Here is a 22,351-nt window from a genome sequence, read left to right as displayed (position 1 = left end):
TTCATAAAATAAAATAATATTGAATTAATCAATATTAGAAGATAAATAATACATTCATAAAAAGTAATATTTCACACTGTTTGAAATTGTAATCTAATAGTATGGTATGAGTGAACAGAAGATTGGAGAAATTTCACATTTTATCTATATACTATACAATCAATTACTAAATAAAATTATATTGAAATAAACAATATCAGTAATACAGTCATGAAAAGTATCACAATGTTTGCATTCGCAATCTAATTATGTTATTAGAAAACTGAGAAAATCTGACATTATATGTATATACCATACAGGGGCAATCATTTAGCAAAAAAAAATCTCACATTTTAGGTATATACCATATAAGGGCAATCATATAGCAAATAGAATAATATTGAAATAACAATTTTTAATTCAGCAATACAGTTATAAAAGGTAATTTCTCACAATGTTTGCAATTGTAGTCTAATAATGTTATAAGAAAACAGCAACATATCACATTTTATGTATTTAAGGAAAGAAAAACAATAATATGTAATTAAATAGCAAAAAGTCACTTGATCGACTATTATATAAATAAATGCCACTTTCTTTTGTGTATCAGGATTTTACTATTTTTCATTGCTATATATTTCTCGTTGTCACGAATATCACGAATAAATTTATAAAAAACATCAAAAATTGGTTTTCGTTTCTGGATCCGGCATCTATATATAAAGAAGCGGGCAGCCAATAGTACACAATTGATGAATTGTGCTGCCATCGTGTGTCGATAAAAAAATGTAAGGTCAGAGGGCGATAGAAATATCGGGATTTTGAGATTGTGTTCTGGGAAATTTGTGGCTAAAATTGTTTTAATTCAATTCAGCAAATAGAGTCGTTTTTATGTGCAATATTGATTAATCCGTTTTATGTTGTGTAATCACGTGACGTAACAGTTATTTATGTTTTGGTGCTTCTTTGGGTTACCGCAATCAGCCAATCATCAGGTTCCGTTTCACTGTTTCAGGGTTTAGTAAACAGTTCGCAATTTTCACATATTCCCGCATTACCGCTTTGTTCAATATGTTTGAAACAAATTTGATGTAATTTCGATTATGTTACTGTATTACTTGAATGAATGTTTTGTACTTTTTAGTTACAAATATTATTTCAAATACTGAAATATTTATTTATCTCATTTCGGCCTTTTAAATATAACGTTAAGTAAATATAAGCGGCGGTGTGGCAAAGGGCTAAGCATTAGGAATACGCTCGCCAACGCACCTATAATTACTCTGCGTGGGTTTGCAGGTTCGAATCCCATGCAGGGATGGTTATGTGCGAGAGGATTGCTGGACTCCTCGTCGTCGTTGGGTGGTTCACATAACCGCTGGTCGGTTACGGCTTCCTCCACTACCATGCTTCCGAAAAACAAACAATATAACTAATCCCATACCCGACTTGGAATGGTAACCGGACGAGAGGCCGTGGTTCGCCATATGGATAAGCCGTCTTATTCACTTTCCTCTCCCCCGGGATAAATATGTAAATATAAGTAGTTACTATGATATTTCGGGTCTGGTATAGTTTAGTACCAACAATTTTTGCATATGTCAATCCTAACCCCCACCTTATCGTTATGCTACACCCACTAAAAGTATGTCAGGTACGAAAATACCCATTGAGACCCATTTTTTTGTCAGGACAAGGTTCTAATCATTTGTCCAATTATTTTCAGTTAGTGCCTTAGTTCACCATAAGTTAATTTTATGTGTTTGAAGATGGGATATATCAAGGTGTCATTGCTACTTTTCTGTGTAGTTTTTGTCACAGCACATGACAGAAAACACATGTTTCAAACTCATTCTCTCGGTGCACAATTGAAGTTTCCTCCTCCTTTATCTGGCAACACTGCTCCAGGGAGTACTTGGCCAAAACCTCAGCAGATGACAATCCATACAGCGGTAAGTTCTGTGTATTTTAATTTTGAATCTAGCATGGCTTGTTGATTCAGAGGTTCGAATTCAATGGCACACTGAATTATCATTTTTCTCCTCCGTGATTAGTACGAAAAGTACCAGCACAACACAGTTCTCCGATTTCAAGAATAGCCCTCACATTAAAGAGTTTAAACATGAGAGAGGGAGTGCAAACCCCAATGTCATGAGACAGTTCGGTGCCTCCATATCACCACAAAATCAGTAAACTGGTACTGCGCAACAGACTAAAAGAACTAAATCTGAAAATGTCACTATTTCTCAAAAAAAGTAAACAATGTGATTCATCGGAGCAAAAAAAGTTCACCCTACCATTTAGGTTTTTTGCAAAACACAGTTGATGAGAATGAATTATGGTCTGGTGCTTAACTGGTTAGCTATATTCACTCTTGACATGTTTAAAAGACATACCAAATCATAATTCTTCACCCCATGCTTAGTATTGAAAATACTTTATAATACAGGATAAAAACACCTGTTTTTTAAGTTGTATGAATCTTGAAGTTGTATGAAGCGTGATTATTTTATACGGTGTCAACAGTATTTCAATCGAACAAGGTTCTGCGCAGGCATATTTGCTGAAATGCCAGTTGTTCAAATATTCTAAATCATTTCAGGGGTCTTACTACTTACTGAATACAGCGCGAAACACCGCAAAGAGCGCAAAACAGCGCAAAACAGAGGAAAACAGCGCGAAACAGAAGGAAACCAGCGCAAAACAGGAGACGCAGTCATTACCACCTCCTGCCATGTAAGAACCACGGCGCCTCTCGCCATGGTTTTATGGCGCTATTTCCGGTATATTTACAAGGTTATGTACCGGATTATAGGTCATCATGCGAAATTTTATCTACCTTTTTGGTGCTCCAGAAGTATGTGCAGCAATATGTCGCACAACCTGAATCCGCTACACACACACACACACATACTATTTTCAGGTTGTGCGCCATCTTGGTGCACATACGGTTTTGCGCTCTTTCGCACTATTTTGCGCTGTTTCCCTCTGTTTTGCGCTGTTTCGCGCTCTTTTGCGGTGTTTCGCGCTCTTTGCGGTGTTTCGCGCTGTATTCAGTAAGTAGTAAGACCGTCATTTCAGAGTTAAAATTAAAATTATGGAAAAAATGTATTTTAACTTTTTTTAAATATCTATAATATCTTATTTCATGAAAACCTAATCCTTTGGCAAAGTTGAATTTTAATATCTTTCATCTAAATTTTACGATATATTTTAGGTTTATCCGGTAGAAGTTGGAAACTTCGTGTTCACCTTGAATCCCTCAAGTAAAGTTTGTCCGATTATTACTGAAGCCTTCAAAAGATATCAAGAAATTATCAGAAAATATGCAGTGAACACTAAACTACATTTATTTCAGTAGGTTGATCCTTTTATGATGAAAAAGGCTGAAAGTTTGAAATTTTGTGTTTGGAAGAGTTAATAACTGAATTGCAAATGCAGTTCTTCACTAGATACCACTTTCGATGACAGCAAAACTAAATATTTTTATAGAAAACCAGGAGGCCACAACTGTTAATTAAGGGTCTTTGGAATGGGGTTACAGGTCATAAAACTAGGCTTTCCATCCCAGACTGGTATCTAGTTTCATTAATATTCTTTCTTTTTTCTAGATCTGGCAACACTATTTCTGGATTGGAAATCAATGTCATGGGTGAATGTGAGGATTTACCAAGTTTAGAGATGAATGAAGCTTGTAAGATTTTATTTTAATTTATTTCAAATTTGTCAAGTTCAAAACAACTCCAATCGAACATCTGTAATAGAAATATCCATTTATTAATTCTTATTGACGGATGTGGTACTGTACCCCTCGAAGTATGTGAACCAAGATGGCGGACACAGAAACATAGTATGTGTACCAGGTTAGGGTTGGGCCATTGGTATGGCTATTGGTCTAAAAAAATGAATGTTATTAACATTTGGAAGAAACGTGGGTTTTTCATACAAAGATTGTAAATTTGAACTGTGGAAGATAGCAATTACCTAAAATTTGCCCAGTAAATTGGTTAACTCTTTAACCTTTCTCTTTTGAAATAATTGTTTTTTTAAAGTTTAATGCCCATTTTCAAATTGAGTGTATTGTATAGTATAAAGGTGTGATGCATCTAAAATTGTGAGGCATTAGCTGTTATCTGGTTAGATTAAGACATTCATGAAATTGATTAGATATAAATTTTCTTGATTTTAGATTCTCTGAATGTTGGACTTCCTTCAACACTCATGGCAGAATCTGTTTGGGGAATTTTGAGAGGTTTGATGATGGCATGTTACAGATGAACGAACAAATGATATTGTTTCATTGCTCTAATATTTGGAATAGATGATTAGAATCAACGTACTTTGCGATAAAAAACTATCCTACTTTTCTTTATTAAGTGTTTAACACAAGGCCCTAAACCAGCGGTGTGCGGCCTATAGGAAAAAATGTTTAGCCCACGATGAAGTGCCTATTTTGTATGATGTGCAGCCCACGAAACGAGTTTTTAATTTAGTTTAATCTGGTACGTGCCAGTAATTCAAATCCCTTTGTGTTGTGAAGCCTATACCTAAATCCAATTTATTATCTATGCCTATGATGTTACAATGCCCTAACAGCAACAGCTAGCTTATGCGAAGCGAATAACGCATGTCATAAAATCAATAACCTGCTCTAGACAATTAGTCATAGTTATCAGTGAGATACTGTATTCTGTACTGGAATCTTTTTAGTTATAACAGTTATAACTAACTAATAACAAATCTGTTGTTCCTTGAGTGAGATGGTGAGTATTGCGGAATTGAACTGTTGGGGCTCCCGAAGTATGCGAACCAAGATGGTGGACATCGGAATGTAATATGTGTACTAGGTTAGGGTTAGGCCATAAATTTGGGTATAAATACTATGGGAGGCTCTTGGCTAGTCTTCGAACTGATAATAGGACTAAAATAAGGAAAATTGGCAAAAAATTATCGCCTATCCCTAACCTGTTACCCATGTTACGTTCCGATGTCCGCCATCTTGGTTCGCATACTTCGGGAGCACCGAACTGTCAATGTTTATCAAACTTTAATTCTGATATAGTTGAAGAAAGAGCTGAAATCTTTTTTTATTCTGCCTAAAACTTTTATGGTTTGTTGCCCATCGGTTGAAATGATCAGCAAGGGGATTAATATTTTACTTTCAATGCCAATAATAGTTAAGTTCACACAACGTAAACACTATAGTTTGTCACTCATTCCAAACATGAATATTAATCATTTATTTTTAAATTTCATTTGAGGATTGGAAACATTTTCTCAACTTCTATACAAAGACTCAACAGGAATGGTAAGTCTCAATTATGGGATATAAAATGAATTTTGAAAAACTATTGATACCTAATTGTTTGAGTATGATTTCATAGTTTAAGGCTGAAATCTATAAGAAACCATATTTCTAATAGAATATCAGAATTAAATTTTAGCCTCAGAACATTAATATATCTTCTCAGTCATCAGTGCTTGACTTTCATGAACCAGGAAACAGGAAGTGGGATATAATAATTATTTGCTTTGTTGTGTGACCACTGTGGGCGAACGGTATTTTTCACTATTTTGCGACTATATTTTCAATTCAAGCATCTGAAATAGTAACTGGTGGGGCAAGAGCCAAATGGTTAAAGCAGGGGGGGGGGTCGAGGTTTTTGGGCCAAGGGCCGAAAATTTTGCACATTTAGGCTGGCGGGCCATGTAAGTTTGACGTAAAAAGTTACATTCCATGAACAATATTTACAGTGTTACAAAAGCAAAAGTGGAGAACAATAAGCCTCTAGTCAAACTAAATTTAATCACAATCTCAACAAATTCCTTGAGCTATTTTTAAGCTGAAACATCAAAATTTGGATTTAGTTTGGTTGTGGCAGCATCAGACGGGCCAAATTGAATTATTCAATGGGCCCAATTTGGCCCGCAGGCCGTAGTTTTTCCATGTCAGGGTTAAAGCATTAAACATGCAGATAGGGATGGGCAATATAGAATACCGAATCCGGAGGATTCGAATCCCAAAGTATTCGAATCCAACAGGATCCGATAACAGGATTCGGTTTCCGCCTCTCCGGCGCCAAGCGTCAATTTTTGTATTTCGGGTTTCTAATTTATCAATTATAGACGAGCGTTTTTCTCGCGTGGAAATCTCTCTCGTTTAATTAAACTTGCGTCTGCTCGCAAAGAACCCGTAAATCGGTAAACATCAAACACTGTAATTTCAATCGGGGTGACCGTACATTTGAACCCACGTACATTTGAACCCATGTGTATATCCACGGGTTCAATCTATATGCGGGTGCTAAAACCCATGGGTTAGGGTTAGTGTGGGTTCAACTATCCGAAAAACAAAAAAAATTCCATAGGTGCAATAGCATACAGGTGCAATTGCCATGGGTTCAAATGTACGTGGGTTCAAATGTAATGGAACCTCAATCGGCATATTCAGGACAAGAAGTCGGTAATATAACCTCACGGCGAGGACTCGTTATTGCACCATTTTTGCGTTGCTATCTAGCTAGCGTTATTTGTGCTTACTGGAGATATCCCGATAATCTGGATGCAACAATCTTTAATTGTTTACAGACGTGCCTTGCCTTATTTTAAATTAAATGATTTTTTGCGACCTACGAGTTTTTTCAAAAAAAATGATGCACGTAAACCGAAAGCCATGCGTTAAATGTTATAACATTACTCGCCATTAATTTAGATCAAATATTATTTACGAATAATTTTATTATACCATTTTCCGAAATACAAAGTTATATCGCCAAACGCGAACTACTGTCACATTTAAATTTCACTCTCAAAAGATTACATATTTTTCCGTCCGTTTCTATCGTTCAAGATAGACGCACGTTTGATCGAGTGTCTGTAGTGTTTTAGTCGCCCATAAATTTTGAAAAAAGTTGCCGCATCTGGCGAAGATAGTGACGTATTGTATTTGAGTAGGGCTAAGTCTGGATAGATAATGATTAATGATAACATTTCTATCGTTCAAGATAGATGCACGTTTGATCGAGTGTCTGTAGTATTTTAGTTGCTGATAAATTTTGAAAATAGTTGCCTCATCTGGCGAAGATAGTGACATATTGAATTTGAGTAGGGCCAAGTCTGGGTAGATAATGATATGTAACGATAATCATAGAAAATAAGTTCGTCTTCAGATGTTATTACCTAATAACTAAGTATGAAATCGCCTTTGCGGGAACTTGGTTTTACGTGTCTTGCTCTAACAGAATAAAAGGTTGATTTTAACTGATAGTGGTTACATTTAATATTTTACAACAGCGCATAGGTTGCAGTGGCCACACGCTGGTTCAGCATCTAATTAATTCTCAGCGGGTATGTTGTAGTATACTCGGCAGACTTACATTAATTAATAATGATTTAACGCCGTTTCATGTCTATTTTGTATTTAACCGCTTACTATTAAAGTGTGTAAAGCGTGTCTTAATTTAGCATATCAGTATTTATTAGTATTTAGGGATTACATACATTTGGAACAATTGAAGGCAAAAAATATTGTAATATTCCTAAATTTTATTGTCCTGGGAACTGCCTGATTAGTATCAAATGAAATCCAATGTTCAGGACATTTCCAAATAGATAATACATTTATAGTAAGTAATACATTTGCAATTTTTTACCATCTAAATCCAGCAATGTAGAAATTCCCACTATTTGAATAAGTATGAAAATAGAATAGGATTCGGTATTCTGGATTCGATTTAACTATTCTAGAATAGTAAATTATTCTACATTGCCCATCCCTACATGCTGATTACACGTCTCTGATTCAAATCCCATGCCCACAACCTTCTTTAGGATGCTATAAATTGGGTAGGTGATACTGAACCGGAAAGATTCAGCTTCTTCCGGAAATAGTCGCTTTTTACATATCGATAACATCCTGTTTCCACAGGGCCTTGTTCGGAGTAAAAAAGCTATGTACGGCCTACTTATGTGTACCAGGCTAGGGTTAGGCCACAATCTTATTCCATTTCCCCTCATTTTAGTTCTATTACGAGTTCGGGGACTGTCTGTGTTAACCAAGTGAATATACCCCCTGAATTTTCTACATACTCATTTTAGTAACTATTGAGTGATTTATGATTTATTTTCGGGTCACCCTGCATGTTTTGTCAATGAATGCTTTAAATAAAGTGCTGTGGATTGCCTCTCTGTGCTCATGTACTAAACATAAATGAAGAAAAGTCCTTATTTTGGAATAAAACAGTATTATTTTTCACTCCTATTAATAATATAAAGTTTCGAAATCTAATTCATTGTATTTATGTGGCTTGCCAGAATATAACGATGTTCAGTTCGAAACAGTATTTATTGTATATCCAACTTTTTAGAAACATGATTTTAAATAATTCAAAATTTATAATAATAATAATTCCACATTTACTCTAATAAGTAACATTTTAACCAGAGTCAGCTTTATCACTATTTAAAACAAATAAACATAAAAAATTCAACCACAGAGCTGGTACCGCAGGTAGAATTGCCAACTCATCAAGGCCGTTTGAATTGCAATGATTGCAGACATTCAAGTATCCTCAACTATGGTCCTATGATAGTTTAAACCCAGAGGATTCTTTCTCTCTATGGCCATAGATAAATTGCATGAAATCCTACAAAAGTTTTTGATATGAGTCATATGATTGAATGCATTATTTTAGAGCTATGTCATGGGATCCAAATATTTACATTACTATAATAAGTACTCCCGTAGTATGTGTACCAGGTTGGGACTAGGCCACAATTTTATTCCGATTTTCTTTTATCAGTTCTTTTACGAGTTCGGGGACTGTTTGTGTTAGCCAAGTGAATATACTTTCCCCCATTTACACAACTTGATGTAAAGTAGGTGAAAAAAATTAGGTTTCCTCCATATTGGTACACATACTTCTGGTGCGCCCTATGATATACTAAGCCAAACCTAGTTAAGATATAAAAAAGTTGAATGTAACAGGATTCTATGAACACCCTGTATATATTTATACTTATTGCTTTTATTCTGTGTTTGTTCAGCTCTGATCCATGCTAGGGCGGTTTTTATAGCAATTGATTTGCTGTATACATGTGCATTGCTTTGTTTACTTTTTATCATGCAGCTTTGAAAATTTTTTAACTTCAATTTAAAACTTTGGAATTATACTGTGATCATTCACACCTTTTGCTCTGAGCAAGGCTCTTTTGCTCTTTAACAACAGACTGGTAACTAGATAAGAAGACATATTATTGGCCTTCCTTCCTCATAAGGCTTTCGCACTCAATGTAATGACTTTACATAGTGATTCTTTAGTGTTCATTACTTACTATAATAATGACAAATATATTTTTGTTTTCAGGTGATTGCAAACCAGACTGCAATTGTTGACTACCCTCGATTCAACTATCGCGGAATATTATTGGACACATCAAGACATTTTGTTGATATTGAAACACTGAAATTGAATCTGGTATTCATTATTAAAAAAAATTTTGACATTTTATCTCTCAAGTAGGCTTCTGGACTACAGGAAACTCTAAGACATGTCAAAAGCGATTCTTTATGCCTACTGCTAATATTTTGTCAACTTGATGCTCCTTGAGTTTCTATCAGAAATTTTCACCCCAAAATTAAATTTCGAAATTTTTGAGATTTCATAATTCTGAGTAACGGCTTTAGGGGGTTTGAAATTATGATTTCAGTAATGAGAGCATGCACAACTCAAGACTCTGTTTCTGACGAGATCCTACATAAGAATAATAAAAGATATATTGTGACGAAAAGTCTAGAAATTTTTAAATATAACAGGGATTACACCATAGATACATAATCATAGTTAAATACCTAGTCAGTTTTATTTTACTTCAATTTTTTAAGGATTTGAATGAATTCTCTGAATTCTGATCATAAAATATTTTTTTCCCACAATTCCTAACAATCTTATTTTACCACAGGAAGCAATGGCGTTCAACAAATTTAACACATTTCATTGGCACATAGTAGATTCCCAGTCTTTTCCGTATTTCAGTGCAAAATTTCCGGATCTTAGCAGAAAGGTATTTCCATTATCTTTGTATTTTCTGTCTTCTAGGAAGCAATGGCATACAACAAGTTCAACACTTTTCATTGGCATATTGTCGATTGGCAATCATTCCCGTATTATAGCGTCAGGTTCCCAGAATTAAGTAATAAGGTATATTTCGGTGTTGTTACGGTGGAGCACGTTTTTTGTTTTATTCAATTTTTTTTTTTGTAAATTTGTCAAAATTTTGCATGGATTATGTTTATTTATTTTTGTTTCTTCTGAAAATACAATTTTTTCAATTTTTGCGTTTTTTTCTTTGAGGCTGGCATGTATATTATCACTCGCTTCCTACATTCGCAATTGCTACACTATTATGTTTAATTTTGCACACTAGATGGGGGTAAAAAATGTTTGTAACACGTAACTCATTGCATTTTAATATAATGCTGAATAATGAAATACACTTCGTTTCAAAGCATGAGCTTTTATGTTTCTTTAAATTATTTATAACCATTTTTACGTTTTTTCATCAAGTTTTTTACATTTTTATCCGACATTCTTATTCTTATCTAGGGTTCTTATAATCCCGGCAGTAATACTCACATCTACACACCATCCGATGTACAAGACGTCATTGAATATGCAAGATTACGTGGAATTCGAGTCGTTCCAGAGTTCGATACCCCTGGTCATAGTTTATCCTGGGGCCCAGGACAACCTGACCTATTGACCCCATGTTACTCTAGTAAGTTGACTTTATCTTGTCATAATCTGACCTTAGTCAGATGAATAAAAATAATTAATCAGCACCAATTTTGGTGCTCCAGACGTGTTTGTATCAATATGGAGTTAACTAATTTTGTTCGCCTACTTTACATCAAGTTATGTAAACTGTAAAGGGACTGAAACCTATGGGCAGGGGGTATATTCACTTGGCTAACACAGACAGTCCCCGAACTCGTAACAGAACTAAAATAGGAAAAATCAGAATAAAATTATGGCCCAACCATAACCTTGTATATACACTAGGGAAGTACCCTAATTTTAAGCATTAGGAGGAATTCACCCAAAATGCAGAAACTTAAAATCTGAGGAAAATTTTCAATCTCAAGTAATTTATCAATGAAATAATTTGCTGAATATTGCTCTGATGTATTGATGACTACTGCCAAAATTTAGTTCAAAAATCTTTTCATTTATCAAACTTTGACCTTTTAAATTCAGTCAAGCATGACATTTTCTCTAGATGTTGCAAATTTTTATTTAGATGGTAAACCTGATGGAACATACGGACCTATCAATCCTATAATAGATGCAAATTATGATTTTATTAAAGAACTTTTCACTGAAGTATCGTCTGTATTCCCTGATCATTACATTCATCTCGGGGGAGATGAAGTCAGTTTTAACTGCTGGTAAGACTTATTTTTTTTGACCCAAAAATGACAAATTTTTTGGTTAAAATATTGCCAGAGAATGAAGGCTTAAAGCGTTAGGATCGCGCCATCACACCTCAGATTCGAATCTTACGTGGGATAATTTTTCTAAGATTCACACATTTATCCTGGGGGAGAGGAAAGCTAATATGTGGAACCAGGGACTCTCGTCCGTTTACCAAGCCATGTCGGATATAGGATTAGTGAGCCAGTTATTTGTTTTTGAAAGCATGGGCTTGATGGTGGAGGGAGCGGGAACTGACCATCGGTTATGATTGCTGGACTCTTTTATTGTTGTATGGTGGTTCACATAACTGATGGTCAGTTGCCTCTTCGTCCAACATTAGGTCCATGTATCATCGGAAACAAGTAACTGGTTAACTATTGCCATACCTGTCATGGGCTGGTAATGGACCTGACAAGAATCCGTGGTTTGCCATCTATATTTCTTCGTTTTTTGTCAAAATTTTTTGTGTGTTTTTCTTGGAGACCACAGAATATATTAGTCTTTATTCTATTGTGAAATTAACTAATAAATCTAGGAATAACGTTTCAATGTTTCAACAGGAAATCCAACCCAGATATCACTGCTTGGATGAAACAAAAGAATATGACAACTTACAATCAGCTGGAGCAATACTATATTCAGAAGGTAGGAATATATATTTTTTAATGATTACCATTTCAGGTTTATACTTAATCGGCTTTCAAGGCCAATTTTAGGAAAAATAATATTTCTGATTTAAAAAAACATTACTTTTGCATTCAAGGTTAAGGAATGTTCAAAAATTTCACCTCCAATGAAATTTAAAATTATTTCGGTTTTAAAAAAGTTCAAAATAGTATAGATAGGGAAATACTAGTGCGTGTTTCCTAAGATATTTATGATTTCAGTTTATTTACAAATTGCTGACTATTCAAATTAACTTACATCAAGAAGAAATGATATTACAATATATAGGGTAGCAATATTTTGGTTCACATTACCATTGCTCAGTTAAAGCTTCCTGGTTCACATTACCATTGCTCAGTTAAAGCTTCCTGGTTCACATTACCATTGCTCAGTTAAAGCTTCCTGGTTCACATTACCATTGCTCAGTTAAAGCTTCCTGGTTCACATTACCACTGCTCAGTTAAAGCTTCCTGGTTCACATTACCATTGCTCAGTTAAAGCTTCCTGGTTCACATTACCATTGCTCAGTTAAAGCTTCCTGGTTCACATTACCACTGCTCAGTTAAAGCTTCCTGGTTCACATTACCATTGCTCAGTTAAAGCTTCCTCCATAATTCATTTCCATGCGTTTTGGGAACTGATTACCTATTCCCATTCTTAACCGGTATCCAGACAAGAGACCATGGTCCCCCTCGTAATTGAACCTTCTTATCGACTATCCGCTTCACTGAAAAATATAATAAAATAGACAATAAAACTCTCGGACGTCCTATTCCTTACTATCCATTAACTTTTATTTTTCAGGTCATCAACATCTGTGAGGAGATCGGTTCCAGCTACACAGTATGGCAAGAGGTTATAGACAATGGGGTCAAGGTTTGTAATATATTGTTTTGTTAAAAGAATTCTTTCAATGACAGTATATACAGTAACCAGAGCAGAATATGTTGTAATAGGACGACAGTAAAAATGTTTCTCAAATTTATCAAGTTCATGTTTTCAAAAACAAATACCGCTAACTGGCTAACTATTCCGTATCTGACATAGATTGGTAACCGGACGAGAGGCCGTGGTTCGCAATATGATTAAGCCGTCTTATCGGCTTTCCTCAACCCCAGGATAAATCCTATCCTTAAATCCGTATCCTTTATTTACGTTTCTTTGTATTGAGCTTCTGTTATAAGATCTGATTAGCTTTATGTTCTGTGTTACCTAGAAAGCTCTCGAAGGCAGGAATCAGATGAAATCAATCAAAATAAGTTATTTCTTCCGATAATTGACACCTACACTCTAAACCAGTGGTGTTATTATCCAAAATAAGGCAAGATCATATCTGACAAATATTTTCAATATTTTATTATGATTCACGGCCCCTCAAAAAATTGTCTACACCCCCCTACACCCCCGGTGGCACACTGAACATGCTGTAAACTGAGTTTGATATTGTTATGCTACTCTGTCAGTGTGCCTCTAAGTAGACGGTAAAAATATTAGTTAGCAGAAGAGTGAACAAACTAGATTGGCATTGTTTTGCAGTATAGGTCAGTTATTTCACCCAAAAGTGAACACTCATTTTTTTCGATATGGAAAGCTGGGTTGATTCATCTACAAAAAGTGAACACTCATTTCTTTCGATATGGAATATTAGGTTGATCCATCCACAATAGTTGAGGTTTGGAAGCGAAAATGGCGCCAAACACTAGCGAACGTAACATCATTGGGTTATCGAGCTATTTTAACATCAACCTGGTATTTGAATCGAATCAATCTTGGGCCGGATTGGAAAAGCTTTTACAAAGTTGAACCAACTAATTACACTGGTTAGAAATTTGAAAAAAAAGGGAACACTTATTTCAAGGTGTATGGGTGATATTTGCATTGGTGAACTGGCTAACTGATTTAACTAGATCCCTAACTACTAAACCGTTAAAATCCAGTTTTAAACTGACCAAACAGGTGAAATCCACTTTAAACCGGACCAAACCGGTAGAATTTAACTGGACTAAACAGCTTAATTCCAGTTTTAACGGACCAAACCGGTAAAATCCAGTTATAACCGGACTAAACTGGTAAATTACAGTTTTCTCAAGTAGAGTAGTGGGGGTAAAGAATGTATACTAGATACTTTTAATATATAATTGAGAGCTTGGAAAATGTAGTTTCAGAACTACTGTTATTGTCACTTGTTGTTTTGTCAGTGAATTATCAAACAAGCATCACTATAATTTTGGCGATTATCGCCCAATCACCTTGAAATAGGCTTCCTCCTGCACCATGGTGTCACACATATTTGAGTTAAACTGGTTCATCACACATCTCTGCTTCCATTTGTATTTTTCTCAAACTCATTATTTTAAACTTCTTTCACTCTTTTCGGTGTCATATAACAAACAACATTTTGCTATATACCCCAATAGTTTTTCAGAAAATTTGAAATCAATTTTAGGGGTTTCGGGACTGCATCAAAGTGTTTCTTTGTTAAAACAATATTTTACAAACAAAATGGTCTCTAAAAAGTTTAAAATGGAGAATAAAATTATACTGTACCAAACCGGTCAAATCCAGTTTCAACCGTACCAAATCAGTAAAATCCAGTTTTAACCAGACCGAACCGGTAGAATCCATTTTCTTGTTAGATTTTGATACTACTAAAATGTAATCTTTAAACATATTAGTTTCGCAATTGCCAAAGGTAGGGAGCTGGTCAAATTTCTACCGTCATTTGCATTCATTGTGGTACCCTACCCACATAGCCTTGTTCAGAGCAAAATATGCAAATAAGCATCTGTATAAAAAACCTGTCGCATTCCAAATCTTATCCAACCACGTAGGTCCAAAACGATACAATCATAGAAGTTTGGAAAGGTGGACAACAGGCTGAATTAACTAACGTAACTGGACTTGGCTTGAAGGCAATTTTATCCTCGCCATGGTACCTCGATGATATTTCATACGGTCAAGACTGGATAAAGTACTATGTATACGACCCAGAAAATTTTAATGGTAAACGCTGAAGCTTTGAAATTAAATTTTGATGATGATAATTGTTGCAATTTTCTAAAATTTTTGATTTGCCATTAGAATGCGTCTCATTGTGCAATGGATTAAAAAGCTACACAAATTAATGCATTGTTCCCAATCTTAAAATTTTGAACAATTTCTAATTTGGTGTTAAATAATTCTCTGCCAAAAATTACAAAAATAAAACAAATTCCTAATTTCTAAAATAGACTTGATACCATGCTTTGTCGTATGTCCTTATCATCCAACTGGTGTGCTTTTTTCAAGAAAGGTTAAGTGAGGTATAACAGAATAAAAGCTCAACTTTAGTAAAAATATGATCGGGTTATTCTTAAAAAGTGAAATAAAATATCAATTTTAAGATGATTTGTTAACGAAATATTAACAGTCCACAATTTTTGAGGCAGGAATATAAATATGGTTCAATATTTTGAAGCCATGTCAATATTTTCTCTGTGTTTTGTCCTACAGCTGTGGGACACAAGCGACATACCAGTGTTGAGTTATCAGGAATGTCTGTCTACCGTTCCTGAGCCTTTTTCTTGGCACCTTTTTCGGTACAATTCTTTTGGAATTGAGAAACGACCGCTGTTCCACAACCCTACTTGTGACAATTGCCATGTTTTAAAGAAGCGTTAGCGTTATACAGCGTTATAGACTTTTCAAAATGCGTATGGAGATGCCATTTGGTTATCAAATAAGCATACAGAAAAAAGGCAATTCTCTGCCTTATTATAATATTCTTTCTGCTCGCCGATGTGGTGCATCATGCCAAGGGTTAAGAATACCCCTGATTACCCTGGGTGGGTTCGCAGGTTCAAATATCATGCGGGGATAGTTACATGCGTAACTGGACGAGAGGCCGTGTTTTTCCATATGATTAATCCATCTCATCGGCTTATCAGCACTTCCGGGATAAATATGTTAATCATATTCTAAGTCCAAAACCATTAAAATTTGTAAATAACCTCATTTGCTTAGGTGCAAAATAACACTGTTGTTGAAGTTTGGAAAGATGGAGAGCAAGCAGATCTTGCTAAAGTAACTGCTCTTGGTTTAAAAGCAATTCTGTCTTCACCTTGGTATCTTAATAAAATAGCTTATGGCGAAGACTGGCAAAAATTTTACGTCTATGAACCAGTTAATTTCAACGGTGAATACTGATTTTCAAAAAAAAACAATTCAAAAATATTAATTAATCAGGGGCTTCAGAAGTGTGTGTATCAATATGGAGGTAACACAGACAGTCCCCGAACTCGTAAAATAACTAAAATAAAGAAAATCTGAATAAAATTATGCCCTAACCCTAACCTGGTACACATACTACGGGAGTACCATTAATTATGATTTATGATTACTATTTTTGTCAAATTAAATACTACAAGAAATAATCCAGTGTTCACAATTGTAAAATCTAATTTTATTCTATATTATGTAGCATTTTGATTTGCGAATCATATCTTAGCAACCATCAGTTTTAGGACTTTTTGGTACTGGTTGTTTACGACTTCCTCTACTGTTCATCTGACTGGAACTATAATTGTACAGCAATTCCTTCACTTGATGAGAGAACAGCAGGGCCGCGGTTCACCATCGAAACAATCCATCTTGTGGGTTTTTCTCTCCTTGAGATAAATAAAATATACAAGTTACATACAAACGTATTTCATTATGAGTTGATCTGTCAGTTGTGGTGAGGCGGTATGTGGAGTTTTGTATGTCATGAAGAATGAAGAGCTTTTCATTGTTTGTGGATTCTGTTGAAGTTTTTCAGATTTCTGATGTGTAGCGATGTTGTTGTATATCTAGAATTCTACTCACGAGATACACACTTTAAAACTCTTCCCATTTTATTCTCTTATTTTTTCCCTTATTTAAAACTTAATGATTTCTGTCTAGGAATGCAGGATTGGGTCATTTATATTTTCACCATCCATACGACTACTAAACATTTTTTCAAATTTGACTGGTTGCACATTGTGTCCATCACATCTCTGATTACTCATAGGTTCGATTCCTGTGCCAATTTATTATTATGTGCGAGAGGACAGCTGCACATAGTAGGGTGGTTTTTGAGTTTCTGCCCTAAAGTGTAAATGGGTTTAATTTGTTAACCTAGTGTTACTAATCTAGTTTTATCCCGTGCTAAAGAGTTACGGATGTTGTTCGAATGGACTATGTACCTTTGAAATTCTCAAAAAAAAATTTTAATCAAGTATTTCCCATTCTTATTCCACTGATCGAGCAGTTCAACTTTGACCCCTTTATGCTCAGGTCCAGGGTGACACAGTCGTTCAAGTCTGGATAAACAACAAAAATTTGGAGCAGGAAGTAGCGAATGTTACTAAGAAAGGTCTTCGAGCGATAATATCCGCTCCCTGGTACCTTGATTATATTTCCGTCGGCCAAGACTGGATTCGCTATTACAATTACGAACCTCTTACTTTTAACGGTGAGCCAAAAAATGCTTGCTCATCGTTAGTAGATTTGCGATTTTTTATTTTCGTGCTTGTGTTTTGTTCTCACTAACATAATGTAGTTGTTCACTGCATGTTGTAGCTGTTTAGAAAATTTTTTTTGATTGATTTAGCAAAGCGTAGCATTTCAAGTAGTTTACAGCAGGATTTTTCATTTGCGCTAATAATATGGGAACAATGTCATAAATCAAAAATTTCTTGTTTGAGGCGTGGTTAGTTCTATAAATTGAGATCTAATACTAACTAAAAAAAATCTAACTTTTTACTTATATCCATTGTTTTATCATTTAAGCCGTTGCTTGCTTATAGTTTTTAGTTTAGAATATACAAGAAACATAAAATTTAGGAAATATTTTTAAATGTTCTTATAAAATCTTAAAATTTTATAACAAAGTATGAACAAAACAGAGTTGAGTCTAATGCTGGTCTGCTCCGCAGGCCACAAACTTATTTTGTCATTGGTCGCGGGCCACAATAGTACCAAAGATAGGTAAACAGTGCAATACAAAACAAGCACTTCTATTATGTAAACGCATAGTTATTAGGCATTGCCAACCTAGGCTAATGGAATCCGCCTCCGATGTTTAGTTTTCTATCATACTTATATTGTTAGCATATATTCCCGACCAAAACAATAGAAATCCAGGTAACAATTTGGACTGCCCATCACATCTTCGCTATAGTTGCTTCAGCTAGCCATCATACTAGTCAATTCAGTCACTGTAGTAATATAACAACAATATGTCAAACGATTTTTCTGATTTCTTTTACGAGAAGCAATTTAAAATACGCCTTTTTTTTTATTACTCTCCGAATGCGCCGCGGGCCACAGATAATGGAGCGGCGAGTCACATGTGGCCTAGGTTTGGACCACCCTGGGATAAAGCAAGGAGTGACTAATCAAAAGCAATAAATTTGTTATCTATTCCTATATTCAACATACACTAGTAACTGAATAAAAGTATGGTCTTATCAGCTCTCCTCTCTCCAAAATAAACGTTTAAAATTCCTATTCTATGCCGATCTTATACTTAAGGTTGAAAATGATACTGTTGTAGAAGTTTGGATCAATGGTAAAAATTTAGAGGAAGAAGTAGGAAACGTAACAAAGAAAGGTTTTCGAACGGTTATATCTGCTCCGTGGTATCTTGATTATATATCTTACGGACAAGATTGGAAAAATTATTACGGATACGAACCCACTAATTTTAATGGTAGGTGGGTGGCAATAGAGAGCGGTCATTGCATGAAAGCATAATATAAAATTGAGGGAAAATCCAAGTTTAACCCTGGTGGTATATTCAAATAGGCAATTCTAAGGTTTTATTCCCGATTAATTATTTGTGAGTCATATTCTTTCCATTTGAATGACTCTAGGTTTCATCAACAATGATCGTTAATAGTATCCAGAGATGAATTCATTGCAATAATAAAACTAACTATCCTCAAATGGCACTTTTCACTACGTTACTACTTTTTGGCATGAAAGAATTTGGTTTGATTTCAGCTAATTTCTCTGCTATTCACAAATCTTGATTGCTTTTTTAATTTTTTGCATGATTTTTATTATTATTATGCATGGTTGCAAATTTTTATGGCTTAGTAATCTTTGTTATTGTATATTCATTTGATTACTGAAGGATTCGGTTTTGCTCACTTAGTTCTGTGTGTCATATCTACAAATAGACCAAACAATTTGAAAATAGATATAATTTATGGACAATAAAAGTAAATAAATTTACTTCATTAGGACTCGTTTTTATGTGTAATTTCCTTACAAAAATTTTAATTTTATTAAATAGTTTTTGTTGATCTGTGTTTTTGGGACATCTGTTATACAGTTATTTATTTTTAATAATATAAACATAATAATTTTGAACAATTGAAACATCGGGCCTCAATTTAGACATGACCCATTTATGCACAAAGCCCTTTCTCATTCCCATTAAAATTTGCCATCTCTAGGAACTGCCGCACAGAAGAAATTGTTGATCGGTGGGGAAGCTTGCTTGTGGGGAGAGTATGTCGACGCTACAAACCTTACTCCAAGACTATGGTATTGTTTCAATTTTTGATTTTAAAATAAAAACCCATTTTTCATTCTTTTTTAATCGGGTGTCAGAGTTTGAGATTATCAGGGACATCGAGAGCCGACATTCTAAAATATCAGGACCCAGTATCTGTTTTTTACTCAAGGACTCCGCCCCCTTGATTTTGGCGAATGCAATTGTATTTCTAGTCACTTCTGAGTAAGTGTGTGGCTTTGCTTTAAGAAAATTCTTTTAAAAATATGAAATGTAAAATTTGATTTCTTTTAACAATATATTATTTGACACTGACATATTGTTACTCGCAATAAATATTCCTCAAACAGGCCTCGTGCAAGCGCAGTAGCTGAGAGACTGTGGAGTGCTCAGACTGTCAACAATTCGGCAGAAGCTAGTCCTAGACTTCATCAACACAGATGCAGGATGGTCAGGTAGGAATGTGATAAATTCGCATCATGAAAAATGGGCGGCACAGTACAGTATCACATTAGCCCATTCAAAATATTCAAAGATGGGACCCCTCTTCCTCCCTCCCACTAATATGTGAATGAATACACTCGTACTAATAATACAAGTACAAATACATTAATACAAGTATTTTGTTTATGGGACCCATTCACCTTCATCAATGCATTCACCATTTAGTAGGGGGGGATGACTGGAAAAGGCCCCAAAGATAACACAAGTACAAATACACTGATACAAGTATTTTGTTTAGGGGGCCCATTCACCTTCATCAATGCATTCAGCATTCAGTAGGGGAGGGGGGGGGGGTGACTGGAAAAGACCCCAAAGAAGTTCTAGTTTAGCATATGAGAACAACTTCCAAAATTTAAATTAAATCCTATACTTTATATGTCGAAAAATGTGTTCTATTAAGAAATTAAGGAATTGTGTTAAAGTGATATTTACAAGGCCTATTACTCTAGCAAAACTGTATAAAAATTCACTGAGATGTGGTACAAACACTCAGTATCACATGGGATGTAATTAGCTAACTAGTTATGCCAAACCGATAGATTCCATTTTTTAAATTATAATATTACACATTAGTAACTGCTCATTCTGAGCCTTGTTCGGAGTGAAAATATATAAACGCCTCGTACAAAATGGCTGGTACTTCCGTAGTGTGTGTACCAGGTTAGGGTTAGGCCATAATTTTATTCCTATTTTCCTTATGTTAGTTCTGTTACGAGTTTGGGGAATGTTCGTGTTTTCAGCCTGATAATTGTAAACATTCTTATTTATTTTCAGTCGAGGAATCCCTGCAGAGCCGATCTTTCCAAGCTATTGCGAAATGGAATGGGGACAATGAAAAAAATTATGATGTCATAATGCAGTTCAAAAATTGTTCAAATCAACTCCTGATTTACTTTTCAAGTTGATATTTTTTTTCTTGATTTCAGGCATTTCAATGTATCTATGCTACTTATTTTTTCCTATAGCCATTGCATTGTGTAATAATACAGTATGCACCATAGTAATAGTTCTGAATTTATGTGAATATCATAAATGCTGCTATTATATAACGCCAAGGCCGAGAGATATAAATCCCAAAGTTAAATTTGTTTTCAAAAATTAATGTCAAATTAATAAAAAGTAGTGTGATGAAAATAACGACAAAAGTTAGTAAAAATTCAAGTGAAAAATTTTTCAAATTTTAGGTGAATACTGGGTATTTTTCTTTCTGCTTTCAATTTTTTTTTCCCTCAATTCCTTCTATGGCTATACAAATTTGTATGTTTTTTTTTCATACATTATACAATATATTCCAACATATCATGTCTTTTCCTCTGTAAAATTATAAAAAAATTGATATTATAGTCACCAGATAATGTCCAGAGTTATGATATAACCTACTCAACTAATTGCACTCTGTGTGGGGCGCATGAAATGGAGAAAGAGAGTTATTTGGGGATAATTCTTATGTAAATTGTGTTGATTAGGTTGATGATTAAGTAATGTTGAAAATCATTTAAAATGTTTGATACTGAGCTTTTTTTATTTCATGATGTGATTTCGTATGTTTTGTATCCCCAGGAAAACTTCAAATTTTGATTCATTGGAATTGTCGTTTCCGAACCCCCATGTTTTTCTCAAGTGATCATTTATTTCTATTACCCCTAATCGTGGAATTGCTATCTTTTATGGTATGAAACCATCAACATTTCAAGTCTATACATAATACATATAATATTACATTAGAGGTAGTTTGTTGTATCTCAAAAATTTAGGTTACGCTAACAAAAGTGCCACATATATCGATGATTTATCATGTAGCCATCTAATAAAGAGATGAAGAAATTCAATGCCTTTGCGACGCAATACTGACATCCTTTACATTGTTATCAGAAATAATGTAATTGACTGGACAACTTTCACACAAAAAACAAGGTTTGCCATATGTTAAATCTAGTATTATGAAGTTTTACTTTTATAAATTATGGGCAAGTACTTTAGTCCCTATCCCATAAATGCAGCTATGGTTAAATCAGTATCAAAGTTCCATGATTTAATTTCACATTCAATTCTGTTTGCTAGTTTTCTGATTGAATACATATCGTGCAATGGCAATGATGAAATATTTGTATAGGGAGAATAGGAAGGTCAAAATACACTTGCAGCGGTGCGATTCCGGGTTCAAGAACGGGTTCTCTTTTGTATCGATCTCGGTGACAACAGGTTC

General features: G+C 34.7%; 1 protein-coding gene across 6 annotated transcripts; it reads left to right on the top strand.

The window, feature by feature from the left end:
- Positions 1-1,701: 1,701 nt before the first annotated feature.
- Positions 1,702-22,239, top strand: LOC120334008 (beta-hexosaminidase subunit beta-like). Of its 6 annotated transcripts, none has more exons than XM_078120465.1 (15): positions 1,702-1,931; positions 3,197-3,336; positions 3,591-3,673; positions 4,169-4,231; positions 5,241-5,287; positions 9,345-9,455; positions 10,077-10,178; positions 10,584-10,755; positions 11,278-11,425; positions 12,014-12,098; positions 12,924-12,995; positions 18,654-18,831; positions 19,583-19,673; positions 19,992-20,096; positions 20,920-22,239. In XM_078120465.1, exons 1-15 carry the CDS (start codon positions 1,737-1,739, stop codon positions 20,978-20,980), a joined length of 1,653 nt encoding a protein of 550 aa, XP_077976591.1. In that variant the 5' UTR covers positions 1,702-1,736; the 3' UTR covers positions 20,981-22,239. The 6 variants fall into 6 exon arrangements, with proteins under 6 accessions (XP_077976591.1, XP_077976589.1, XP_077976593.1 ...); XM_078120463.1 differs by lacking the exon at positions 18,654-18,831 and adding an exon at positions 17,415-17,592; XM_078120467.1 differs by lacking the exon at positions 18,654-18,831 and adding an exon at positions 13,768-13,939.
- The last annotated feature ends 112 nt before the right edge of the window (positions 22,240-22,351 follow it).

This window comes from Styela clava, chromosome 15 (assembly GCF_964204865.1).
Source record: "Styela clava chromosome 15, kaStyClav1.hap1.2, whole genome shotgun sequence".
NCBI classification, from domain to species: Eukaryota; Metazoa; Chordata; class Ascidiacea; order Stolidobranchia; family Styelidae; genus Styela; species Styela clava.
This window is presented reverse-complemented; position numbering and strand designations above follow the sequence as displayed.

Coding starts and splice junctions, on each gene's coding strand:
- LOC120334008 (XM_078120465.1), top strand. CDS start 1,737: ATGTGTTTGAAGATGGGATATATCAAGGTGTCATTGCTACTTTTCTGT. Junction 1,932..3,196: donor AGATGACAATCCATACAGCG/GTAAGTTCTGTG, acceptor GATATATTTTAG/GTTTATCCGGTAGAAGTTGG. Junction 3,674..4,168: donor TTTAGAGATGAATGAAGCTT/GTAAGATTTTAT, acceptor TCTTGATTTTAG/ATTCTCTGAATGTTGGACTT.